The 24132-nt window shown below is 43.4% G+C and overlaps 1 protein-coding gene across 4 annotated transcripts in view; it reads right to left on the bottom strand.

Annotated features, from left to right (window-relative positions):
* drosha (ribonuclease 3 drosha) overlaps positions 1-24132 on the bottom strand; it is a 213848-nt gene that overhangs the window by 165331 nt on the left and 24385 nt on the right. For all 4 annotated transcript variants that reach the window (XM_065438063.2, XM_065438068.2, XM_065438088.2 and 1 more), the window contains exons 7-11: positions 20156-20291; positions 18321-18477; positions 17088-17224; positions 16705-16872; positions 10946-11252 (exon numbers count right to left, since the gene is read on the bottom strand). In XM_065438063.2, coding sequence (XP_065294135.1) covers positions 10946-11252; positions 16705-16872; positions 17088-17224; positions 18321-18477; positions 20156-20291 — 905 coding nt within the window. The remainder of the gene's footprint in view (positions 1-10945; positions 11253-16704; positions 16873-17087; positions 17225-18320; positions 18478-20155; positions 20292-24132) is intronic.

Raw genomic sequence — 24132 nt, 5'->3', positions numbered from 1 at the left:
TGGCCACAATTACATGTGTTCAATAATTAACAATTTCAGGATGAGTGCAGGACATGTGTGCTGGCTCTTCACAGCTATTTCAAAGGAAATGAGTGAATTTTACTATTTATATATAAAAAAAACACTTATTACAGTGTATTGATACACTGAAGAACTAACCATAGATGCTAATATCCAAATAAAAAGAAATGAACCATGGGGGTCGCATTCAGGACGAGGAGAAGCAGAAAAATGACTTTCAGAGAGTTACAGGGGCACTAAAGAGAAGCACTAAATCACTCTAGAATAATACGGTATCTTTTAAAAACTTTATTTTCTTTAACTTCACCAACAGGTTGGTTATTAGAAGAGAAATGAAAGTCAAGGTCCCATTTTTTTTTTTTCATTTCGCACTGAAACCACCGTACGGTGCTGGTACATGAGTGTGACGGCATGATTTTCAAAGTATTTTTACATATTTGGACGATACCGGGTAGTAAAAGTTACCAAAACTTGCCACGTTGAATCTATGGCACCTTTAAAACATAATATAGACCATTTTTACTGATAAACAATCAACTAGGCCCTAACAGATACTGTCAATATCCATGACGTCATGGCTAGCTGGTGCGGAAACGTCAAGAAGGCGTCATCGCCACCAGTCCTTCCTTTTCTTGCCTTTTCTGGCACACCCAAGGCTCCTTTCACGGCAACAGTGCCATTTTAGGTAGCGTAGAAGGGTAATTTACTATTACAAAAGAAATAATTTTTCTCTTTAGTGTCCCTTAAAGGATTAGATCATGACCATCTGAGCCACATAATAATCTCCAACTCTGAAAATGAAAAGATCACATTAGTTCTAAATAGTGCGATGTGTTTGCAACGGTTCAGTTCATAATGAAAATTTTCTGGGATTGCTAGCAGTTATAATAGCATCACAAAGGCCTAACATTTCATGAGCTTTCATGAAACCAACATAAACCGTTCAAAACAGCAAGACACCACTCAAGTGACTTAAAAAAAAAAATACTGTTAGCACACACAAAGAGCAGGGCTAAAGCTCTAGGAATGTTCCCTTTTTAACACAATAGTGTTGATCGTAAACTACGACTTACACACAACCTACACACATGGTAGCTCTCGAACTGTAATTTGAATATATGAGAAAAGATAATTCTCTTGTGCGAAAACTTAAACAAACCCCTTTTCCAGCATTTCTACAATGCAAAGAGAGGAGATGGCGCCCGCCATTTGCACACGCTGGCGCGTAAATATCTCAGAGTCCACGGAGCAGCATGCCCACTTCCTTGAAAGACTTCAATATGGCACATGCCACTGCTGCAGCCGCGTTTCTACCAGAAAGCCTGCCTTCGTGCACAGCATCCGCCGCGAGCGTTTCCCGGTAAGCATTACAGTTATATATGCTGCAGTTGCCGGGAAGTGTGAAAAGCAGTCAGGAATCTTTGAATGCTATCACATTCCATTTTTAAAGGCGAAGCTGAAGCGTCCTCCAAATTTTTACTACTTCTTTCATGTCTAAGACAGGTGCAACAGCTTTGGCTTTGAAGAAGAAGGGCGCTAGTTTTTCTCTTGAAATGTAAATATAGCAAAGGATATCCCTTATTCAACAACTGTACTGCAACCTCCTGTTAAAAATATCTCAAATAAAACAATAAAGTAAAGCAGTTACATGGCATAAATGCATACACTTATTAAGCAAAGATATTCTACGGTGAGCAGAACAAAAACACAGCAAAGTAGGTGAATATAAAATTTGACTATGAAAAAAAAAGTACATTTAATAAAAATATACGCTGAGAAGCATGCACTAAATACCATATAGACTCGTTTAAGGGCTGCGCCCGTGTATGGGCCGCACATCCAACTCGACAGCCCAAAATTTGGAGAAAAAAAAAAATTCACTGGAGAACCAATCGTGTTTGGTGACTTAATGCTGCGTGTGCATATCGGTGAATTTTCGTTTGCTGTGTACTTCTGCATGCCGCCACTAGATGGCGAGAGCTGTGCATTGATCTCCGATGCAAAGATATATCCGGGGACCCGGGGTGTGCACAAGTCAAGGCTGCACCAGCACCATTTTTGACAAAAAGGTTCGGTCCCTTGTAAGGGACCTAATCGAAATTGTTAGGAAAAAAAAAGTGTGGGCCTTACATGAATCTATACAGTAAGTGAAGGCACTATCTGCTGAGCAGTACAAAACCTCGGCAACATGGAATTTGTTAGGCAAAGAGGCACAAAAAGTGGTGGTGTGTGAATACCGAATGGTAGATTTCGAATCGAACATCGAATAAAAAGAAAGCCAAATATAGAATACAATATCGAATTCAGGAAAGTTTATCACAAAGTGTAGCGCTTACAAATTTTGGGCAGGAAAACACGCTGCTGCACATGCTCGGGAGTCTCCTAGCATTGCATAACAAAAATGTAGCTGACTATTAGCAACCCAGGTACATAGAAATCAAGATATACAGGATGGTCTACTCATATTAAAGGGAGTTACAAACTGGTATATGTCATCACTGATTACAGCTCTACTCTAGTATATGAAGGTCTGGAAAATATTTTTTCCGTCAATAGAATGTCTGTTGAATAGAATCAGAATTAAGTGCTTTTCTCCTTCTGAAGCTGAATAATTAGTAATGTTATGTTGTTCTTCTGTTAGTTATGTTGTACTGAATACCAAATGAGGTTCTCAGTTTAATACATAGTGGACTCGTGTTTTACGGCTATTTTTTATAGCATAGAAAGTTTTGCTTTCCAGTTTTCCTTCAAAATACAGAAGGTGCATTACCATCTTTAAAATCGGTGGGTTACCGCAAGGCCAATCTGCACGACAGATGAAAGCACAGACCGAGCATCATGTGACTCGGTCACCGCTCTATGCGTAGCCATCGTTCATGCTGTGCGGGTCGATTGCTGTCGGCGCCAATGTGTAGAGCAGGTGCTTTTTCGTTGTTAGGTCCAGCGTAATTTTACACCAATCAAAGATTCTAAAATTTGGAGGGCCAAGACAGAATCATGCGACGTTCCCCCCCCCCCCTCGCTCCCACCCTTTTCTATCCGCCATCCGTGCAACGTATGCAACTGGGCGGGCAGCCTACTAGTCAAATAATACATTTGCTCATGTAAATCGAAAGGAAATGTTGTGATGTGTTTCTTTGAGTTACAAAAAGAGACCAATGTGCATCTATGAACGGTGTCAGGAATGAGAGGCCACCATGCAATGTGTCGCAAAGGTAGCAGCCGTCCGTGAACAACTTTGTTACCATCCCATACAATCACTTTTGTTTGCAAGGTGGTTTGTCGGCTTTCCGAGTGTCGCACAGCTACTGCAAATAGATCTGTGTCGATTTTCCATTAGAGTGTAACCTTAGTCAGTGACACTTGACGAAACAGTGCAGATTAGGACTAATGGCCTAGGCAGTGTGGCCGTGATGAAAATTCACCACTAGCCAATGTGGTCCCGGGCTGCAAGCCATTGCAGAATGCTTGCGACTATATGTTTGCACGGGCGGTTCATCAGTGATCAGTCCCGAGATAATGCATACAGGTTAAATTGACAGTTGTTGAAGTGGCATTTTCATTACCATGTATCCAACATGATCTGCATGCCTTCTGGCATCTAATCTGTCCGATCCACGCCCATGCTTTCAAACTTTCAGAAATATCTGAAGCTTTTATTGCCGTTTCCTCTGTCCCTGCCACCTTATCATTTTGTTCGGTCCTGTCAACCTAGATGAACCCTGTACTGACAGAGGTGCTGTTCTGTGGATTGCGGTGTTCAATCACTGTGTGTGATCCTTGCGTTGGGCCAATGTCGGGGAACGTTTACAGAGCCAAAGTCCTCGACCATGTCAACCTGGGCGGCGGGTGGCCTGTCCATAGTACACTCAGTGCTCTTTTTGGGCTGAAAACAGCGAAGTGCAGCACTCACTTGCACAGCATCGAGCATGAGGGGCTAAACGGCAGAAGCATTATGCAATGCTATGCAGGTCTTTACACCGAAGATTAGAAAAAATCGAATAGTAGATATTCTATTTGCAAACAAATTACTTAAACATTCACTATTCAATAGGATTCAGTGATATTTGAGCATTCACACACCCATAACAAAAAGCAATCGTAACAAACATGAACAAAAATATCTAAACAAAGAATATTCAACAAATTTATACAGGTACTAGCAAGTAATTCAAACATGAGGCACAATAAAGCTCCACGTACAACTTGGATGTGACATAAAGAATGTTTCTAAGTTTTGTTTAAAGCCACGTGTCTTCGAAAGCTTTACAGCAAGAGGTAATGTATTCCACATTGAAAACAATGACAAATGAAGTGTTTGTTTATGATTGTTTGTGCATGGCTTAAATAATATATATTAGGTTATACTTTAATACAAATCTTGTATAACTGTTATTCATGAGACATGCTTTTGGTATAAAATACTGACAGCTCGTCACTGATCTGCTCAAACAAGAGAACGGCAGAGTGGTATTTGACAAGATCGTCCCACTTGAAATGTTGTTGGCCTAAAGTAGCAATTTAGCATTCTTGGAAAATGAACTGAATGTAACCCCCGAATGCAGAAATCTAACCTGGCTCGAACTTGACTTCTGGCAGTCTCAAGACAGCTTCGCTGCGCGTCTTAAATCGTACTCGACCTTGCGGACGACTTGCGAACGACTTGACTGGGTCGCAGTCCGCTCAAGTTTCAAGTCTGCTCGCGGGTAGCTTGAAACTGACTTCATGCGTTATTCCAACATGGCAGCCTCCCGAACAAATGTCGTGCGGAGGTTAGCTGCTTTCGAGTTTGCAGGCCACGCCATGGATACAGTATCTTCAGAGACGCATCCTTTGCTGAAAATTCCACGACCCGCCCTACATGACCGAGGGAATCCGGTGGAGCTGTACGACGACGAACAATTCCTCCGTCGCTACAGATTCACGAAGAACGCCGTGCGACAACTTCTCGCTATGTTGCCTATCCGGGAAAGCGTGTGTGCCTCCCATGCTGCATTTGCTGATGGTTCTGATGTTTTACGGCACTGGCACGTTTCAAACAGTCACCGGGCATCTGGTCTGCAATCCTCAGTCAACAGCGTGCCACGCAGTTGGAAAGATGACTCTGCTCATTGTGAAGCACCTGCGCCCGATGCTGGTGCGCTTCTCGCAGTCGCGGTAAGGTTGATTACGAGCGTATTTTCTCATCTTCAATGACTACACATGGCATCACTAGTTATTAGCACTCACTACCGCATTTACGCTCAGCATGCCGGACTGTCACGCACTCATTCACCAAATACAAAACATGCGCATGAGCATAATAAATAGTAGTCCAAATGAGCCAGTCATGCAGAACATGTGCGCTTACCAGTTTTGTGGTGCTCTTGCTTTTCTTTCGCAGCTACTCTTTCCACTTTCGCTTCAGGTTGTTCTAGCATTTCTTCAGTTGCAGGTTATCGCGCCATGTAATCCTGTAGTTGGCATTATATTGTTTTACTATTTGTTTCCATGTCTCATTCTTCTCGGTCAACGACGCGCCATAAGTTTTCTTGCATTCCACAATATGCTTGTAGTCATTCACGAGTGCCGTCAGCAGGCTCTTTTCGTCTTCTGTAAAATGGGGTGCCATCTTGTGTTGCGGTGCATTCTCTTGGGAGGAGAGTGTACGCGAGTGCGACATTTCAGGGTCAAAGCCTGTTGACAGGACAGCAATTTCGTACCAAATTCAGCGCGGCTGTCGCGCGAGCCCCACAATTTGTTTTCCTAACAGACGAAACTTTCCCAAGACGACACGCGCTGCCAATTTGCGATGTCTAAAACTGTGCCACACTCTCCCCCTCATTGTTTTTGACAGATTCTATGCGAAGCAGACAAATCGTTTGCACGTGTCATTTTATTTATTTATGTTGTTTTTTATCGGGTGTTGTCACCCATATGGGTCCAGACAGGGGACTCTACGGTGCTCGGTACTCCTCGTTCCCAGCACATGTTGCTGATTTTTTCTTCTTGTTTATGACTCCGGCCTAGCGCGTTCGAATAGGTTGGCCTTTTCTTCAAAGGGTCACACAGCCCGACCAGAACAAGGGCCATCCCCTTCCTGCTGGAATGCCTGTAGGTGAAAAGGGATGCACGAGCTCCCTTAGAAACCGACCGTATGCCTCGTCTCGGCCTCTTGCACCCGGTTGCTGGCCCAGACGGCTCATGAACACCTTGCGGCAATCGAGAACAAAAGCCGTTGAAAGCCCGCCATACGAATCAACCATTTTGTTCGCTTCTACGGCCAGTTATACAAACACGCAACAAGACCTTTATGTTAAAAAGAAGCTAAGCTAAAATAAATGTGACTAAAATTAATTTGCACTCCAGTACACTGTCGCCTAAACATGGAGCACCAAATTGAAAAAATGGTGAAACCTGCAACTAAAAAAAAAAGCGTCGAAATACCGAAACTTGAAGACCACTTAAACCCGCTGGTAATGGGTGCTTTCCGCAAGCAACACTGCCCATCGCAGCGGCGGACATCGCCAGATGGAATGAATTTACCCAAACTATACTTCAGCACTTATGTCCTGGTCGAAATTTGGAAAGATACATGCTTTTTTGTTGCACAACGTGCCTTACGCTAGTAAATTTATTATTAACCTCGAACACAGACGAGCAACCTACTTCTGCATTGAAGCACAGTCTTCACTTGACGAAGCAAGACAGCTTGAGCGTCTATGAAACGCGAAAGGCAACTTAGCCGTTTCGAAGTCTGCTTCTTGCTTCGGGCCGACTTTGTCAAGTCAAGTCCAAGCTTGATCCAAGTTATATCTCTGCATTCGGGGGTAAGTATTCTAAGAGTCCGATTCTGCCTGATTTGCAACCAGTGTAAGTGTATAGGGCAAGTATTTCCTCAGTTCTCAAGACAGTAAACAATGCGAGAATGAATGAATGTATAATATAGACAAATCAGTGTGAAATGGCTGAAGAATGGGCATGCGTTTAGGAGCAGTCGTATTTCATAAGTAACCTTCTTTTTGATGAATGCAATCTGATGATGGAAATTTACACGCAATTATTTCAGATAGGTAGCATAGGAACAAACGGTCATTGCTGTGATTGAAAAATTAGAAACTTAGTTTTGGCTTGATTTATGCATAACTTAATTTTTTTCATTGATTATGGACGTTAAGAAGGTCGGTGTTGAGCTTAGATGCAGTAGACTGCTGTTAATCCAACTCTGACTAACTCGGTCTTGACCGAAGGTCCTGGCCGGCACCCATGCATTTCTATGGGCCCAACCTTTCGTTCTTTCGATGCTAAAATTCGCCTTCACCGGATAATTAATAGTTGACCAGTCAGCATGCACGTGCCTGGCCCCTATAGGGACCCCCATAATGACCCCTTTAGTGGCAGCGTCTGTTCTGTCTCGACAGAGCTTTGGGGCCCCTGAATGCACTCAACACACAATATCCCTCGTCAAAAACGCTTATTTCCAATCCGTCCTTGCAATATTTTCAACCTATAACAGTACCTCACAATGTTTGGTCATGGTATTTACTTGACTTTAACGCATGCCTTCCTTTTTCTATATTATTTTTTTAAAGTATGGCCGAAAATTGCCAGCGCAGTGCAACCGGACACAAAACCAAAACCACCTTCGCAACAGTCGTATGCTTTACCGCATAACCCAGATGGATTGCGGTGGAGCTGACTTTAACATTCGCGTCGCGAAGCTGACTTCGGGACGCCGGCCACCACTGTGCAACTATTTTTCTAGATAAAAAATCGGGTACGTGGTAGATTTCTACTTCGTTTAGTAGCTTTAATGTCATTCCTGCATTAGCTTTCTACATTGCACACACACACACACAGAAAGTGGGCGCATGCTTGATTTTGGGTGTGTTAGAATAGGGAAAATACTGCCAAATTAACAGCGGTGTGTGTTGGTGTTCTTTCTGCATCTTGTTTAATTCGACCTACCAGACCATTCGATTAATTTCGTCGGTCCTGTCAGGGTCAAATTCACAGAAGTTCCCTTTATTCTGCAGGGAATGCCTGTGAAGGAATTATTATTTCATCATCAGCATGTACATGACATCTCAAAACATATGCTTGCAAAAAGCTGATTTTACAGGGAAGCTGTCTATGGCTAGGATTCCTGGATTTCCTCGTGGCGTAACGTTGACAGAAAACTATCATAGTCTATAGCTCATACCTTTAAATGCAACGGCTCAGACCCCCGTGAGCCAGAGGCTACAAGCACTCGGCAAAGTGAAGCGAACAGCGCATACATTGTTTGGAATCACGCATACAACATACAGAACAGCATATGTTGTGGGGATGCGCGACCCTCGCGCCTCCCCTGATGTTTTTCCCGCATAGCGCGTCTCCTGTAGTGCGGCTTCGCCGCACACGCGGCGGTCGGCATGGTACAGGCGCAGTGCGAGAGATGGCGCGAGCGTCGTGCCGCTGCGCGGTTACTTGGGTTTGGGAAAGACAAGGCGCGCGCCCTTGGATTCGAGACAGCCAGCGGGACAGACGTGCCGTGCCGCACGTGCAGCGGCCCTCTTGCCCGGCGGGTCGGCGCACGGTGGGGGACGACTCCCGCGTGCGCGCCGGCCCATGCTTCTGCGAGACTGCCTCGCGTGGCCGCCTTCGAACGCGCCACGATTCGCGTGACTATACACGCGAATGACCAGGCGTTGGGATCCAGCATGGAGCGAACATATTCGCTCGTGAGGACGCGGTGAGTCGGACTTCTAGATTTGTCGCGCGCCCATCGGCATGTTTTGTGGATAGCAACTCGGCTAGCAGGCATTGATCTATGAAAGGTGCAATAAATGCCCTTGTGATTGTTTGCACTACTGTGTTGTCGTTCCTTTGTCCCAAGAGTACGGTGTGAGAATCCCACATCAGACCCCACAACGTTTCTATAAAGAACAAGCCCAAAAGAAGCATCCGAACCCCATAATCGATAAAAAGGTGTTCCGGCACCTACATGCATACGAAGCACATAGAGTTCCCTGCATATGTTTCCCTGTAAAGATTACTGTTGTGCAAGCTGCCACGGCGACGGCAGTTTGACTGTAGCATAAGAAGCAAGGAGTGACGTAACTACACTTTCGTACGTAAAAGAACCCGCCAAGCAACTGATTTGTGTTCTGACAGTGCTATGCGAAAGCCACATATAGTGAGGACTTCTGAAGAGCCGCGTGCATACGAGGCGTGGCGAATTTCTCTTCTCTCTGGTTCACTGTTTGTAGGTGCACGAAGTATAGGTGCAAGCCAAGTCGCAGGCCGTTGAAACGTCTTAGGCTAATAATTAGGTAAAGTACAAGTGAATGTCGCATAATGAATCATTTCAACCTACGCCGCAATGGGTACTCGTTCTAGTTGTCATATACAGCTTCACTGTCCAACTACCTAAACAGCGTGAATCGGAGACCATTCTTTTTAAAGGGTTCAGCCTTTCAAGAATAATTGTCCAAACAACTGTCAGATAGATTTTACTCAAGTTCATTGCATATCTTTGTGGCAGCCCTGCATAAATATAATTTTTTTGTCTTATTCTAACACCAAAGTAATCTATCTGTCTGTGGAACTGTACTCAGCAAATATACATTGTCATTCCTGTCGATTGGCCTCTGGCGCAGCTTAATTTTTTCTGTTACTCTCCAAAATGTGATGAATACATTAATGCATATATTAACGCGACAGCGTTAAGGAGCTCGCGTCGCAGAAAAGCCGGTGTCATCGGCGTCAGCCGTGAGCGATAAATCCCAGAAGGCACTTCATATATAAAAAAACATCTTGCAAGATCGGCTGGTGGGTATCGAACCAGGGTCTCCGGAGTGTGAGACGGAGACGCTACCACTCAGCCACCGAGTTCGATCGTTCAAAACTGGACAAAATCGCCTCTAGTGAATGCAGTGTTGCCTTAGAAACATGCCGTAGAACATTATACTGCGGTGTATATCGGTAATTATGACCATGTAAATTACAGAAGTCGCAGTTTCACGAGTAGCGAAGTACATTTCCGCTACTTTTCTTCTGCACATGTGCAGAGCCATCTTGCGGCAAACAAAGAAGACCCCCTCTTCGCAATGTACAGCGCTGCCCTGGCACGTGGCGCGCCACTCGCCCCATGATCACATCCGCCTTCATGGCGCGTCGCGGCCCGGCCCACGCCGATCGTGACGTTTGGCTCGTGTAGATCGTTTGAGTTGGCGGTGCGAACGGGGTGCGATAACGCTATCGCGTTCCACTTTTGAAGGCGAAGCTTAAGCGTCCTCCAATTTTTTTTATTATAAATGCAATGCTGCCCATGCCATGTAACGGCTGCCTGGGCCTCCATCCTCCAGACCATTTCAGGGAAATAAAATTAATTTGAATTTGAAATGCCAAAGCATTATGGGATACATCAATTTGATTGAAGGTTATGACTGTTGGCATGAGGCAAAATTAACACTTTTTAAGAGAGCACAAAATATTTTTTTCACTTTCAAGCATGTAGGTAAGATTAAAATGATCTTCATGAAAAAGGATACTAGAAGAGGAACATTATTTCTTAAAAAAAAATTCTCACCAACAGAGTGTCCTCATAAACCAATAATACAACATATGTAAAACAAATCATGTGATGCCACATTTGCCTCTCAAGTTACAGCCTATGAAATATAAAAGTTTATATGATAACCTCATTGTTCGTTTTAGGTAAAGCATTCTTCTATAAATTTAGTGTGCATTATGACACAATGAGAGAAATTTACGTGCAGATAATGCAAAAATAAGGTGCAGGACGCGCAGCTGCTGCTGGCCACACTCTAGCAGCTCTTCTTGAACATGGTGTAATCGTACAAGGCTTCTGATAGATGGCAGCAGGTTTTGCACAAGGTCTATACACTCACTAAGGTATCCTTAAGCAAATACTAAACTGAACAACACAACCTGCACTCACCTTCTAATTTTCGTGCAAAGCGAGGCATGAAGTGGAATCGAGGGCACCCATCCTTATCTCCATGTGCATGCCAATCGAGGTCAAGCATCTCAAGTACTTCGAAGAACAGGTAACGTGTAAAGAGCTCAAGGCCTTCAACAGTAAAGTTCTCAGGCATCTGCTCTTCTAGGTAGAGTACTGCATACTCAATGTTAAATCTGATCACTCGGCACGTAGGCAGCTTCGGAAGTGGCCAGTGCGAAAGCAGAGAGAAGCCCTCAAATGCAAATTCATGTCCATCGTGCTTAATGGTGGTCGGACACTTCATCTGTTAGAAGAAACAGAAAAAGGATGGGAGGAAACAATAACACAGTAAGAAAATTAACTACAAGGGTTAATACCAAGCAAAGCTGTGGCTTTGAAGAAGGTATTATTATCATTGTAATCAAATGTTTGGTTTAGCATTTACTAAAAAAATACAAATGAATTAACCACAGTATAAACCAGTTTGAGACTACAACAACCACTGTTGAGCTCATTTAGAGGGGCATAATATTATTTGAGTGAAGGACAAGAATTCCGTAACCAGCAAATCAAAGCATGGACTTACAAAGAAAGAGCAGTGTTTCTAGGAATGTAGCCCACACAGTGCTGTAGACCCTTTTTATGGTGATCATGTGGGTGCCGCCATGTTTGATAATACGGTGACACTTCATTACTTGCCTCAACTGCCTCCGTGTTTACAATGGATGTCCATGACACTGATGTGGCTCAACAAACCTCTGTTTCGGTGGATATTGTAGACAGCGATGGGACGGATGGCACGAAGTTATGGCCACAGCTTTAAAGGACACTTAAGCATTTTTGGAGCTCATTACACATTGTCTAAATGGCACGAGCAGCATATATGGTGCTTGTACTAAAAGCGGGGCTACAAATGTATTCCAAGCTGTCTAACTATTCCGCTTATGAATTAAATCAGGATTAGCGTGTTTTAGGTGTCGTTCTTTATTTGGCAAACAATTTGAAGCAAAGGCTTCTTATGCTTCCTACTCCATAAAGTTCACTATGTGCTGTTTATTTTCTGCTTAATCACTCCCGTGTGCGCTCAGTTGTGATAGGTTTATTCTTGCTGTGCATAAAAGCTTGGAACATAGATGTTCTGTACATTTATAGCAAGGACGTATTATAGCTAGTCACTCGCCGACTGTGAACCGTCATGAAACGTTCAGCTTCAAACAGTGTGCTGCCAGTGTAGTTGCCATCACCCATGCATTCGGTGCATTGATTCAAATGTTGGCCCATTCACTTACTTGCAATATGTGGGTGATATAGTCAGCATAAATATGCGTGTGAGTTAGGGTGGATGTGCGTGGATAACGCGGAAAAAGGTTTTACTATGTCGAGAAGCAGCACTACTCCCTATGTAACGAGCATTACTCACTCTTGCCGACGTTCCGGGGTTGAAGTCCGTTCTTTGGAGGTTAACGATAAAAGGCAGGTAGATGAGCAATATTTTTTATTCGCAAGAAAAAAGGTGTATCACGAAAGGCGGCTGGCAACACAGTCCTTAAGCAGCTGCAGTCCATGGACTTGGTACCACAGACTGATTTCGTTCCTTAATATGCCAGTCAGTATTTTTGCAGTTAATTGCTGCATGTTTCTACCCTCTATGGCTCAACATTTTGCAGAAATAATGGAGCACAGTGCATTAGCGAACACCCAATCGCATTTCCGACAGCTGATCACACAGTAGCAGGGCAGAAGCAGTAATAGTTTTATATTTGTGAGCTTTTGTTGAGGGAACATGATGGCGTCGAAAGCGCAATCTCGTTCCTCTAGAGCTGCTGCGTGAAAAGGGTTGATAGGTCCTCAAGAAGAGCTATGAGGTTAGAGACAAAACTTTACTTATCATAGATATCACAAACAAAGAAAATATCATTAATGCCTACAAGTGCAATGTGGACTGGAGTACATGCGCAATGCATCGTGGCACATGCGCAATGTACAGGATGCAGGATTTCAACACTGAGCTGCATCGACATCCTTTACTATTTTTTTTACACATGCACCCCGAAAACATTTAAATTGGGATAAACGGTTGTTGAAAGACTGAGCAAGAAGGTTATTAGGAAATTTTTGATGGCCTGTGTTAAGTTGCATCTTCCACATGAACAAAACTTGTCACCTGTAATGCCTTTTATTCCATCCATTGATGATGGCACCTCTATTTCCATCTTGCAATATTACCTGCATCACTAACCTTAGACTGCAAGTAACGTGCCCGTTTTTAAGTGAATCCTCATTTTTCACTCTTTTTGAATTGCAAGTCATTTTTCAAAAAACTGAGTCAAACCTGATCCTTTCTCGAAAAGCACCATAACATGTAATTGCTAGTGAACTGAGCTACGTAGCAAAGCACCTAAAATGACCAAATCACAGCTTTACAATTCACTAAGGAAGTCTGACGACACCCCAATTTGCCTGGTCCTGCACTGTAAGCATTTATGTTATAAATGGCGTGAGCTACAGGTGCCAATTACAGTCGAACCTCGCTACAAAGAAACTCACGGGATGGGCAAAAAAGTTTGTTGAAGCGAAAATTTCATTGTGGCGAAATTTGCCCCAAAACACTTTCAAATTTCACTACACACTCACAAACGTCATTTATTTCAGAAAAAAGTTGGTTACCTTTTGTTGTGGCGAAATCTGACCCAAAACACTGTCAGATTTGACTACACACTCAAAAACATCACTCATTTCCGAAAAAAGTCGGTCATCTTTGTTTGCCTCCATCCTTTGGTCATCATCGCCGTGGTGCAATGTTTGTACTCGGTCAGCAGCTGCATTGCGAAGTCGTCATCGTGGACGCCCATGAAATTACGAATGACGTCAAAAACGTCCATTACACCAAGTGCCAGAGGCGGGGCTGATGCATCTTGTGCATCACTTTCACCATCGAACGACATGTTATGGTGAACCTCTTCAATAATAGGCTCGTCGTTCAACTCTTCATGAACAATTACGTCCGCGTCAACGGCGATGTACTCATCTATGCTGACGTCCGTTGGTACATTTCTGGTGTCTCGAAGGGGTGCCCTTGCCGCAGTGAATTCTGTAGAGGGTGGTTCCACTCCAAAACGATCGTCTTCCTCGTCCGTTGTTAAGCTGGCTGTCACTTCAGCCTCAGGCTTAAAGCCGGCGTGCGCAAAGCAATTTTCAATTATGCTGTGCCGGGTTGCCATCTACGCCACAGCAATCATTTGTAGGGCCATGAACAAGTCCAGTTTGGTCCCCTGCCTGGTGTCAACATTCAGCAACAGTCACTGAATCAAATGCTGCCGATATGCACTTTTCACACTGTGAATGATGCCTAGGTGTAACGGCTGAATCAAAGCGGTGCAGTTTGGGGGGAAGAAGTCAACTTCCACATTTTCCAACTCAGCGTCCTAAACATTATGCGCTGAGCAATTGTCAATAAGCAAGCACGCCTTGCGGTTTCGGACCTTCATAACGCGGTGGAAAGCTATGATCCAATCACGGAAGATGGCCCGCGTCATCCAGGATGTCTTGTTTGCTAAATAACTTACCGGCAAGCGCTTAACGCTTTTGAAGCAGCGAGGCCTCGCGCTCTTGCTGATAACGAATGGGCAGCGCTTGTCATTGCCACTATCCATGTTAGTGCAGAGCAGCAGAGTCACATGCTTCTTGCTGTGCTTTCTTCTGCTGCATGGTTGGCCCTTCATATCTAGTGTCTTTGTGGGCAGCAGCTCAGAAGAGCCCCATCTCATCTGCATGGTACTAGATGTCGGACGGGGCCTATTCTTTCATTATGTCCGGCAAAGCAGATGACGCTCAAGTCGCTGCACCATTGGCGTCTGAAGCAGCAGATTCACCACACAACACTTTCGCAACGATGTCGTGTTGGGCCTTGAAGTGGGTCAGCCAACCTGTGCTTGGCTTAAAATCGTTGATGCCGAGCATGCAAGCATATTTCAGGGCATTTTGCTGCAGCACGTTTCCGCTGATTGGCATTTTCTTGGCACGCATGTTGAGGAACCATGTAAACAACGCTTTCTCAAAATCCTCGTGTGCAGCTTGAGTCAACTTCTTCAGTTTGGCGGACGTCCCCGCAGAAAAAGCACTGGTGATCGCCTCCTTCGACTTCAAAATTGTCGACAGCGTGCTGTTGGAGATGCCAAACTCTGCTGCAATGTCTCCTTTCTTTCTGCCGCTTGAAGCCTCGCTGATGATTTGCGCCTCCACCTCCAAAGAAGGAAACTTCCGCTTTGTCGCCATGCTGGCTGAGCGCACAAGCACAAATGAAAATCTGCGTCGCTGCGTTAGGCCAGCAATCGCGTGATCGCGTGACCTAGGATGGATACGGATTGGCTGTGGCTCCCGCTTGGCAAAGTGGACCTGTGCCTTGTCGCAAGGCGGCTAGACACATCGTCATCACCACGAAACAATGGTGCCCGTCCACGAGTTTGTTTATCGGCGATGGTGCAGTGGGCACACGCTTTCAGTGAACCTAAGCAGCGTGGGTGTACGAAAAATTGGAGATGATTGGCGTTATGGTTATTTTATCGCAAAACAAATTTTAAAGCCCAGCTCTACCGAGCGAAAATTTCGTTGAAGCGATAACTTTTTTGCATTGACTTCTATGGCTAGCTGACGGGGAATTGGAAATATTCTGTTGAAGCGAAAATTTCGCTGAAGCGGCATTCGTTGTAGTGGGGTTCGACTGTAATTCTACTCATTCAAAATTTAGTTTCAGCACATTTCTCGCATCTTCAGAATTATGAACACCGTGCAGATGCAGAATGCATCAAGGATTTTCAATTTCAGTGAGTTTTGTCAAGTTTACAGAATGTGGACTCCATGCAAGAACTCTCTACAGGAATGTAAGATATGAGAACATCAACTATTTCATGTCTAGCATACTTGAAAAACATCTATCCAGCCACTTGAAAAGCATCTATCCCCTCACTTGAAAAATATGCCAGATGCAAAACATAAATGAAAGTTAACCTGCTAATGACAGTATACTGACACCAGATCTTACAACCAGCCGTTTTCCTTCCAACTCATTTTGCTAATACACTTTACACATACTATTCAAATTTGCAGCACAGGGAAAATACGAAGTGTTTCACGATGTATGTGACACATTCTGCATATCATTATTTTCATCAGTGCTTTTACTTTTGATGCCTCATTTTTTGTGCCTGAATGGAATATACATACAAGTGGAGTTAGTGTGGCAATCATGCTGACAGTGGAACGTTTTTGCTCAGCAGCTGATGGTACAAAGACCAGATCAATGAGGGTCGGCAGGCTAGTTTTGTTGGTGTCATCGACACAAAGGTACTACGGCAACTTAAGGTGATCGGACGTACCGGCATCACTCTCTGCCTAGTATGGCAAAATGATCTTTCAGCAATCTGCCAACTGGTCAGCTGACTGTCAACGTCATTGTGATGTAAGCATCTGTGTCATGTCAGCCAAGTGTTATCATGCCTCAAGCAGACAAGCAGAAGGCATGGCATCAATGAAAATGTTTTCGATGGCATTCACCCTCCACACTGACTAGCAATGTTCATAGCCTCCACAGTGCTGCAGGGAACTAATGAGATGAGGTATAGCCAAGGGGAAGGTCCCTAAATGATCTGTCAAGGCATCAGGGGGTTCACAATGGGTAAATTTTGGAGAAATAATGACACAGTAACAAGCTGCACAAATACTAGCCAGAGAAGCAAGCGGCTCACTGCCACACTCACAGTGAAATTTGTACGAGGAGTGACCACAATACGATAATGGTGCAGGCGTCCAATGTTGTTAGTGTTGGGGTCACAGGGAGTGAGTGGCTCCTCACCAGGATAAATTCCATGCCGAATACCTGATCGCTGCGCCTTAGCACTGCATCGGCACAAAGGACCGTCATTCATCTGCAAGAAAAATAATACAGTAAACCGTCATTAAGCTGAACATTTTTTCTACCTGCATTTGCTCTCGTGTTTAAATTAAGTGTCACCATACTTTTGTGATTAGTGGTAAATAACTATTTGCCAATTATAAATGAGCCATTATACTATGCTCACACGCGACTATGCTGAGGTAATCTTTACAATATTGTTTATCTTCCTACAGTGCAGCTGCTTACCTCTCCAGGGTCATTGTACCACAGTTCCTGATGCAATCGGTATGGATGCTTTCTTTTTACTTCTAGCTCCTCCATGGCGTTGTCATCATCCGATTCGGATTCGTTGCTTGAAGAATCACTTGTACCAGGGTTAGCAACTGCAGATGGAACAACCTGATCAACTGGAAATCTCTCGAGTTCTTCACAGCTCTCAGTACTCAAGGACACTTACAATAACTTTGTTACAGTACAGGTTTCATGCATATGCAGCTAGCAATGCTCAACTACTGCTGCATGAACGCAATGTGAGTACGTTAAGTAGATTAATTAGCAGTAGTCAATTTTATACATAAAAAAAAAGAATTTTCATTCTGGGGCATTACTGAAGTGAGACCAAACTAAAATACAACTCATGCTGTTTAATGATATAAAATGTGAACAAGAATGTTTTTTGAATGAATGAGTGATGTTCAGTGGCGCAAGAACAGGTGTGGCCAAAGAGCACCATGCTAGTGTTAATGAGTTCGCAGTGAACTGATGAGTTCTGTGAAGTTGATGTGATATGGCTGTAAGGGGGCCTAAAATAGTTGCTGTAAATTGCGTAAGATCTATGTGCAATGATATGGCAATGACTGATGACGTGTAGTACGAGCATTAAAATGCATTGCAAAAGAATGACACAATACACAAAATATGTCAAATGCTAAAATTGGCTAGAGCACTACTGCCTCACCAGAGCCCTTGAAACACAAGGGCCTAGAGGCATGCGCTACACAAAACTACTATCATAGCGGCATCCTATTGAATGAGGATGCACTACAAATTTAATGGGCTTATAACATGTAGGACAACATAATTCAAGAAAGCGAGGACTGCTTTGGTCTTACCCCCGAATGCAGAGATCTAACTTTAATTGTGCTTGGACTTGACTTGACGAAGTCGGCCCGAAGCAAGAAGCAGACTTTAAAACGCCCAAGTCGGCTTTCGCGTTTCATAGACGCTCAAGCTGACTTACTTCGTGAAGTCAAGACTGTGCTTCAATGCAAAAGTAGGTTGCTCGTCTGTGTTCGAGGTTAATAATAAATTTATTAGCGTAAGGCATGTTGTACAGCAAAAAAGTGTGCCATGCCGTGTGCTTTTCTGAATGTTGTGTACCAAAAATGCGATCCTCCTCTAAAACTGAACAAAACCTTGCAAAACACATCCTTACAGCTCCCACCAGTGAAGCTTCTATTGATTGGCAAGTTAACTCACTGGGATGTGACTTGGGGTTGCAGAGCTTGTTCTTTCGAGGAGGAGGATTGTATGGCTCTTGCTTGCTTTTCACCCATGCTGCTCGTTCCACCAACTCATGCCTGAACTTATCCTGCAGGATCTGTAGCTTGGCTGTTCCTGTCACAAGTCCTGAAACCTGCAGCCACAGCAGAACCACATAGAAAAATTGTCGACACTGCTATACAAGGCTGTGAAAGACATTAGAGAACTCAGGGGAAAAAAAAGTTAAAGCAATCCCCACATCAGTCACCATGTCAGTCACAGCAACAATAATTAAGAAAATACCATGTTATATAATTAAAATGCACATATTCAAAAAGAGACAACACTGAGAAGAATTGCTGGTGATCAATGGAATTTGAAATGGAACATTGCTTGATTCAGTCAAGATGTGTGAAATAAAATTTAACAGTTAGCATTGCATATATGTTAAGATTAACTGTAACATGTGTGGTGTAAAAAATGCAGAGGCGTTTACCTGATTTAAATTAATATATTAGTGGACCTTATAAAATAGAAATGACTACAAACTTTTCAGCCAGAATAAGAAAGAAGTAAAGTTATTTTCTTTGTGAATTAGAAAATAAAGCACACAGGCTCAGTATGAATTAATCTTTTCTTCAATTTCATGCCTGCAGCAAGCCATCCTTTAAAGAAGCTGAAGTATTTAAAAAAAATTAACTACTTCTCTTTCTGAAGTGTGAAACTGTGGTTGAACCATGCTCCAGTAACATCAGTTCCAGGACTGATGAATACGAAATGAAATGAAGCAGAGATAGTTTATCTCACCCTGTGTCACACTATACTAAGACATGGGATCATTTGCTGTTTACCTCTCGAAAGGGCACTCCAACCAAACAATGTGTTCACTAAAATGCATCCTATATAATAATATTGTATAATAATAAACTAAATTACACACACATGCATACTAAATCACAGACAATTGAAAGGTGAAAAAAAAAAGATGCAATCAGGATTATCATCACTATTAATGCAGAAAGTTGGGCTAGTTGGCGCTGATGCATTTGCTGTGACATAGTTACTAGCGCGAACAAGACTACGGAAAAAAGATGGGACAGGACAGAGCGCTAGACTTTGACAAGCTTGCCAGTTGAAGTCCAGCGCTCCGTCCTGTCCCACCTTTTTTCTGTAGTCTTGTTCCCACTAGTAGCTATGTCACAGGAAATGTATCATCAGTATGCCTCAGCCCTGGGGCCGTATTCTGAAATGTTTGGCTTCCGCGATAGTCACGTTCAATAACTCAAGCGGCTGCTTACCTCTGACATCAGTGTGCACTACCAACACGCGCTCTTGAATGCTTGACCTCGCATGAGAGAGCGCACCGTGCGAGTGCAGAGTGGCTCGGGTGTGTTGTTTTCGAGTGTACTGGCCGCAGTACGGGTTCTGCGGACTGACTACGGTTGGCTACTGCTGCTTTAGGCAAAGTAAATTGAAAAAGGGAGTGTGAAATATTTTATTTTAAATTACTCAACAAATATCGCAGCAAAACAATGCGTGTAAGATGCCACCAAGAAGACTGCTATAAACTACCACCTCTCATGTCTACTACACTCCACCATTAACCAAACGCCAAAAGTTGTGTTCGTCTATTCAATATATTTTGAGAGCAGCCATCGAAACCATGACGTTAAAATGATGTAGGCCGGAACTACAAGATGGCGCTGTTTATTTTCCGGTTTTGCTAAAACAACCAATCTGCACGCACCATTTGTGGAGGCGTGGCCAAGACGATAGTTTCACGGAATGTGAATATTTCAGAATACGGGCCCTGGCTACACTATGTTGAATACCTTTTCATCTCTTTGGTAGTAGAGTTCTGCAGGACTGCTACGAATCCAGCGAGCAGACTCCAAAAGATAATCTTCCTCCTCTGGGTCATCTGGCTCAGGTTCCTGACTAGCAGACATTTCATCTTCTGACTGATCACTGGACAAAAAAGAAACAATAAAAACATATTTTAAAGAACCGGCACTTTTGAGGCCCTTCTAAATGGCAAACATAAGCAATAGTCATAACACATTCACATTTTAAAATTAGTGAAACCTGCAACCTCTAATGTCCTACACAGATTAAACCAAGGTAGCTACTACTGTATACCACATCCTGCACTCTGCTACATTGCATGACCGAAGCTTAGAATCATTGAGATGATCAATCTAGAAGCCCTGACAAAAAAATATTTCATTTTTTTTTATTGTTAACACACTAATTATGCTATGGGGCCTCAATTCCTCAAGAGCACAACATATAATAATTATGTTACCTTTTAACACTACTAGTTCAAAACATTCTCCAAGTGTAACACGGCTTCAAACTTCAAAACGGAGCCTATTAAGGTTAGTGAAACCAGATGTGGCGCTCTTGTGGTACCAGACAACACTGATGCATACATGCATGCACTATGGGCATGGTGGTGTTGAACGCCCATAGTGCGTGGAATGCCCATTCAGCACTCGACTGAACAAGAGGAAAGACAGCGTTCTCCTGCGGTTCCAAGAGAAGTGCACAACTGAAAGGCCCATTTGGCATTTTTCAGTGACACGGTCATTGTATGGCCTTCAACCATCGCATCAGACTGACTGGCAAATTCCTTAGTTGTTTGTGATACAGTCCACTGTTGTTACAACGGACCTTAATAGTCCGATAAGAAACATCCGTTTTATCTGAAGTTCGTAATATCCAAAACGTTGGCAGCGATGTCTAACAACGTTATTGCAAAAAGTGAGTGACGAATGTCCATAGTAAAAATTTTTAAAAAAGTTTTCAGTTTTGCTCGAATCGATTGCGATAGCAAATTAGTAGACAGCTATACCAAGTAAGGACAGCAGTTTTATCTCGCTCAATGACCGCGGAAACTCGCTGTCAAAATGTTGTAATGAGGAAGTGCGGTAGCAGTGAGTAAATTGATCTTCGTGCTGCCTCTCGCTTCAATGTGAACTAAATGTCAAATGCACTGCGCATACGAAGCTATTGGCACTGGGCGCACTTTGTCCACATGACAGATCGCTTTGAAGATGAGGCCTGTGTCGGCCGCGCACTTTGCTCACACCGCAGATCACTTTCAAGATAGGGCAGCCCCGCAGCCGCACTGTAAGCAGCGGTTGCCGGAGTAAAACCCCCGTCTCCCTTGCCTCACCCAGTGCCTCATGTGCAAAAGAAGACGGCGCGCCCCACCTTCCTCTCTCACGCGCACGATACCCTCGCAAGTCAGTTGTCAGCCCATGTCAACATGGCAAAAGTACATTTTGTACGGCCAATTTTGAAAAAAGTTGCCGCTAACTTTGTCTGCTGCAGGCGATAGTCTGTTGTAGCGCAGTCCATTAAAAGCGAACTTCGTTGCATAATAAAATAGGCAGAACAAACTAAGGTTGAAATATGGTCCGTTATATCTGAAAGTCTGTTGTACGCGGGTCCGCTGTAACAAGCATAGACTTTATCATGTGACTGCTACCCCCACTTTCAGTGATGTGAATACATAGTCTCCTTTTTCACTGCAAAGCTGCACTGCACATAAAGCACATTTTGAATGGGCCTCACAAAATTGTTGTAACCATTCGCGACTCTTTTGAAGAATTGGAGGCTTTGCACCATAATTATTGAGTCAAGAGCTTTCTAAAAAGCAAAAAAGGCGGGTCACAATATTTTCATGTAAGTGCTCCTTTAACGTGAATTATGTTAAAAAAAGAATTCTCTGATAAGTTGAATAGTTCAGAAAATTCTGCTTATGGTACATTCAACTGGTTACGTATGTGTGGTTTATGCTAATTATTAGGCTGGTCAAAATTTAGAATCTCAATTTGAGTATGGGCACAGTAAGAACCAGTTGAATGTACCCTTTAGGTTTCCTGTAGACTCAGTGCACACCTTTTAAGTTGTATTTAGGAGACAAACAGATTTCAAAGACTCTTCTTGTTCATGTTAAATGAAGTTAACTGCATTTACATAAAGTAGCAGCACTCCTGAGGCCACGATCGTTGTTATTCAAAAAAGTTTGCAAACTATAAAGTACATCTAAACAGTTGCATTTTTCTTAACAGTGCACCTAATTGTTCACAACGGTGAATTTGCCGCTTCCAATAATATATTTATGCGCACATTTCAGCATGAAGAGCAGCGAGATATCAGAGATAATGGCAACACCAGAAGTTGGCTAGTTAACAGTCAAAAGCCTTGGCAACACTACAGCAATGCTGTAGCTGCTGTCCTCCCCAATAAACTTACAGATAGCATACTTTTCACATAGAATATTAAGAAACTAAATATACTCTGCCATACGGTAGCACCTACAGTACAGTTACACAGAGCTCACCAATACACCAGTGTCAATGAATTTGTGAGTGCATACTTTTCCACTATAGCTGCTCTGTAATATTTGTGCATTTTCCACTTTCACTCCATATCTCTGGAATACATGGTCTCCCAGTTCCACTTGGAACAATTAGTGCTTGTGACGCCTCTCTGCCAGTCAATGACTGTTGACCCATCAGCATGTTGCTGCTCTACGTGGGCTTAATTGGAAATGGTTTGCTACATCCACTATGGCAGTGATTCTGGTTTGGACAAAATCCTCGACCTCACTTAACAATGACAAAAACCATAATTTTGATGTGGACAACATAGCGCAACACATTTGCGGAAAGAAGACAAATGCTGTGACTGGCAAATCAACAAGCTTGGTCTTCAACGTCACTAGTTCGTGAGCCCACATGATAACATGTCCAGTCAGTCGCAACAATGGTGTGGCGTTTGGCTAGCTACAATTTTTGGTGCTCGTTTTGAACTTGCACCAGAGATAATCATGATTAAGATTGTTATCACTAATTATTTGCATTGTCGGAGAATTTACTGTTTCATTCCCTGATTATTACTCATCAAAGCATAAAAGTTAAAAAAAATCGCTATCAGTAATCCTTTAAAGGGGCCCTCAGGCCACACAGCAAATCTCGGTTATATGCTGGAAGTTGTTACGTGTCCTCTAGGGAGGGTTCTGCCGGAAAAAGTTTTCATATCGGTTAATTAATAGCAGAGATATAAATATTTGAGTGCCGCGAAACCATGATTTCAGGAGGCGAGCGCCACTGCTGAGAGAGACACTCTCTCCACTTGCCCTGTCTAGCCTCCGCAAGCGAAATTCCTTCCCTGTGTTCTTCCATACTGGAAATCAAGGATCACGTGACACTTACATCACGGGCCTTGCCTTCATTATTTTTTTCTCCTCGCGGGATGGGGCACTTCTGCTGACGGCGGCGTGCGCAATCTGTTGCAACTGTCTCATTTGTGCACTGTGCACGAGGACACCTGACTAGCGGTATAAGTCAGTGCTACACGAATATTGAGGCAGACACAAGCAGATCACAGAGCATCATCATGCATTGGAACACGGTAGAAAATGACATAGTTTTGGTGTCTACATGCACGAGTGGGCGACGTGGGACCAAGCAGACGAAACAGACGTACATCTCTCTTGCTGCGATGTGAAATAAAACAAAAACACGCAGACATTCGGTTTGTGTGTTTTATTATTTCTCTAAACTTTAATTCATCTATTCAAGCAATAGATTACACAAATAGAAGATGTTGCCTTCAATAATTCTCGAAGTCACATGTCACTAGAAGTGACGTCCCAGCACAAACATGTGTACGTAGGCGCACTAGCACGTGTACATGACCCTCCGGCTTTGAGCAAGCAGCTGCGAGGAGAAGGGCAAACACTATTCGGTTTAAAATTTCAGATCTTTTTGCGGCGCATAGCGATGTAATACTTTGC

Source organism: Dermacentor albipictus, chromosome 1 (genome assembly GCF_038994185.2).
Source record: "Dermacentor albipictus isolate Rhodes 1998 colony chromosome 1, USDA_Dalb.pri_finalv2, whole genome shotgun sequence".
Classification (NCBI taxonomy): domain Eukaryota; kingdom Metazoa; phylum Arthropoda; class Arachnida; order Ixodida; family Ixodidae; genus Dermacentor; species Dermacentor albipictus.
The sequence above is the reverse complement of the archived record's forward strand: the minus strand, read 5'-3'. Positions and strand labels throughout refer to the sequence as shown.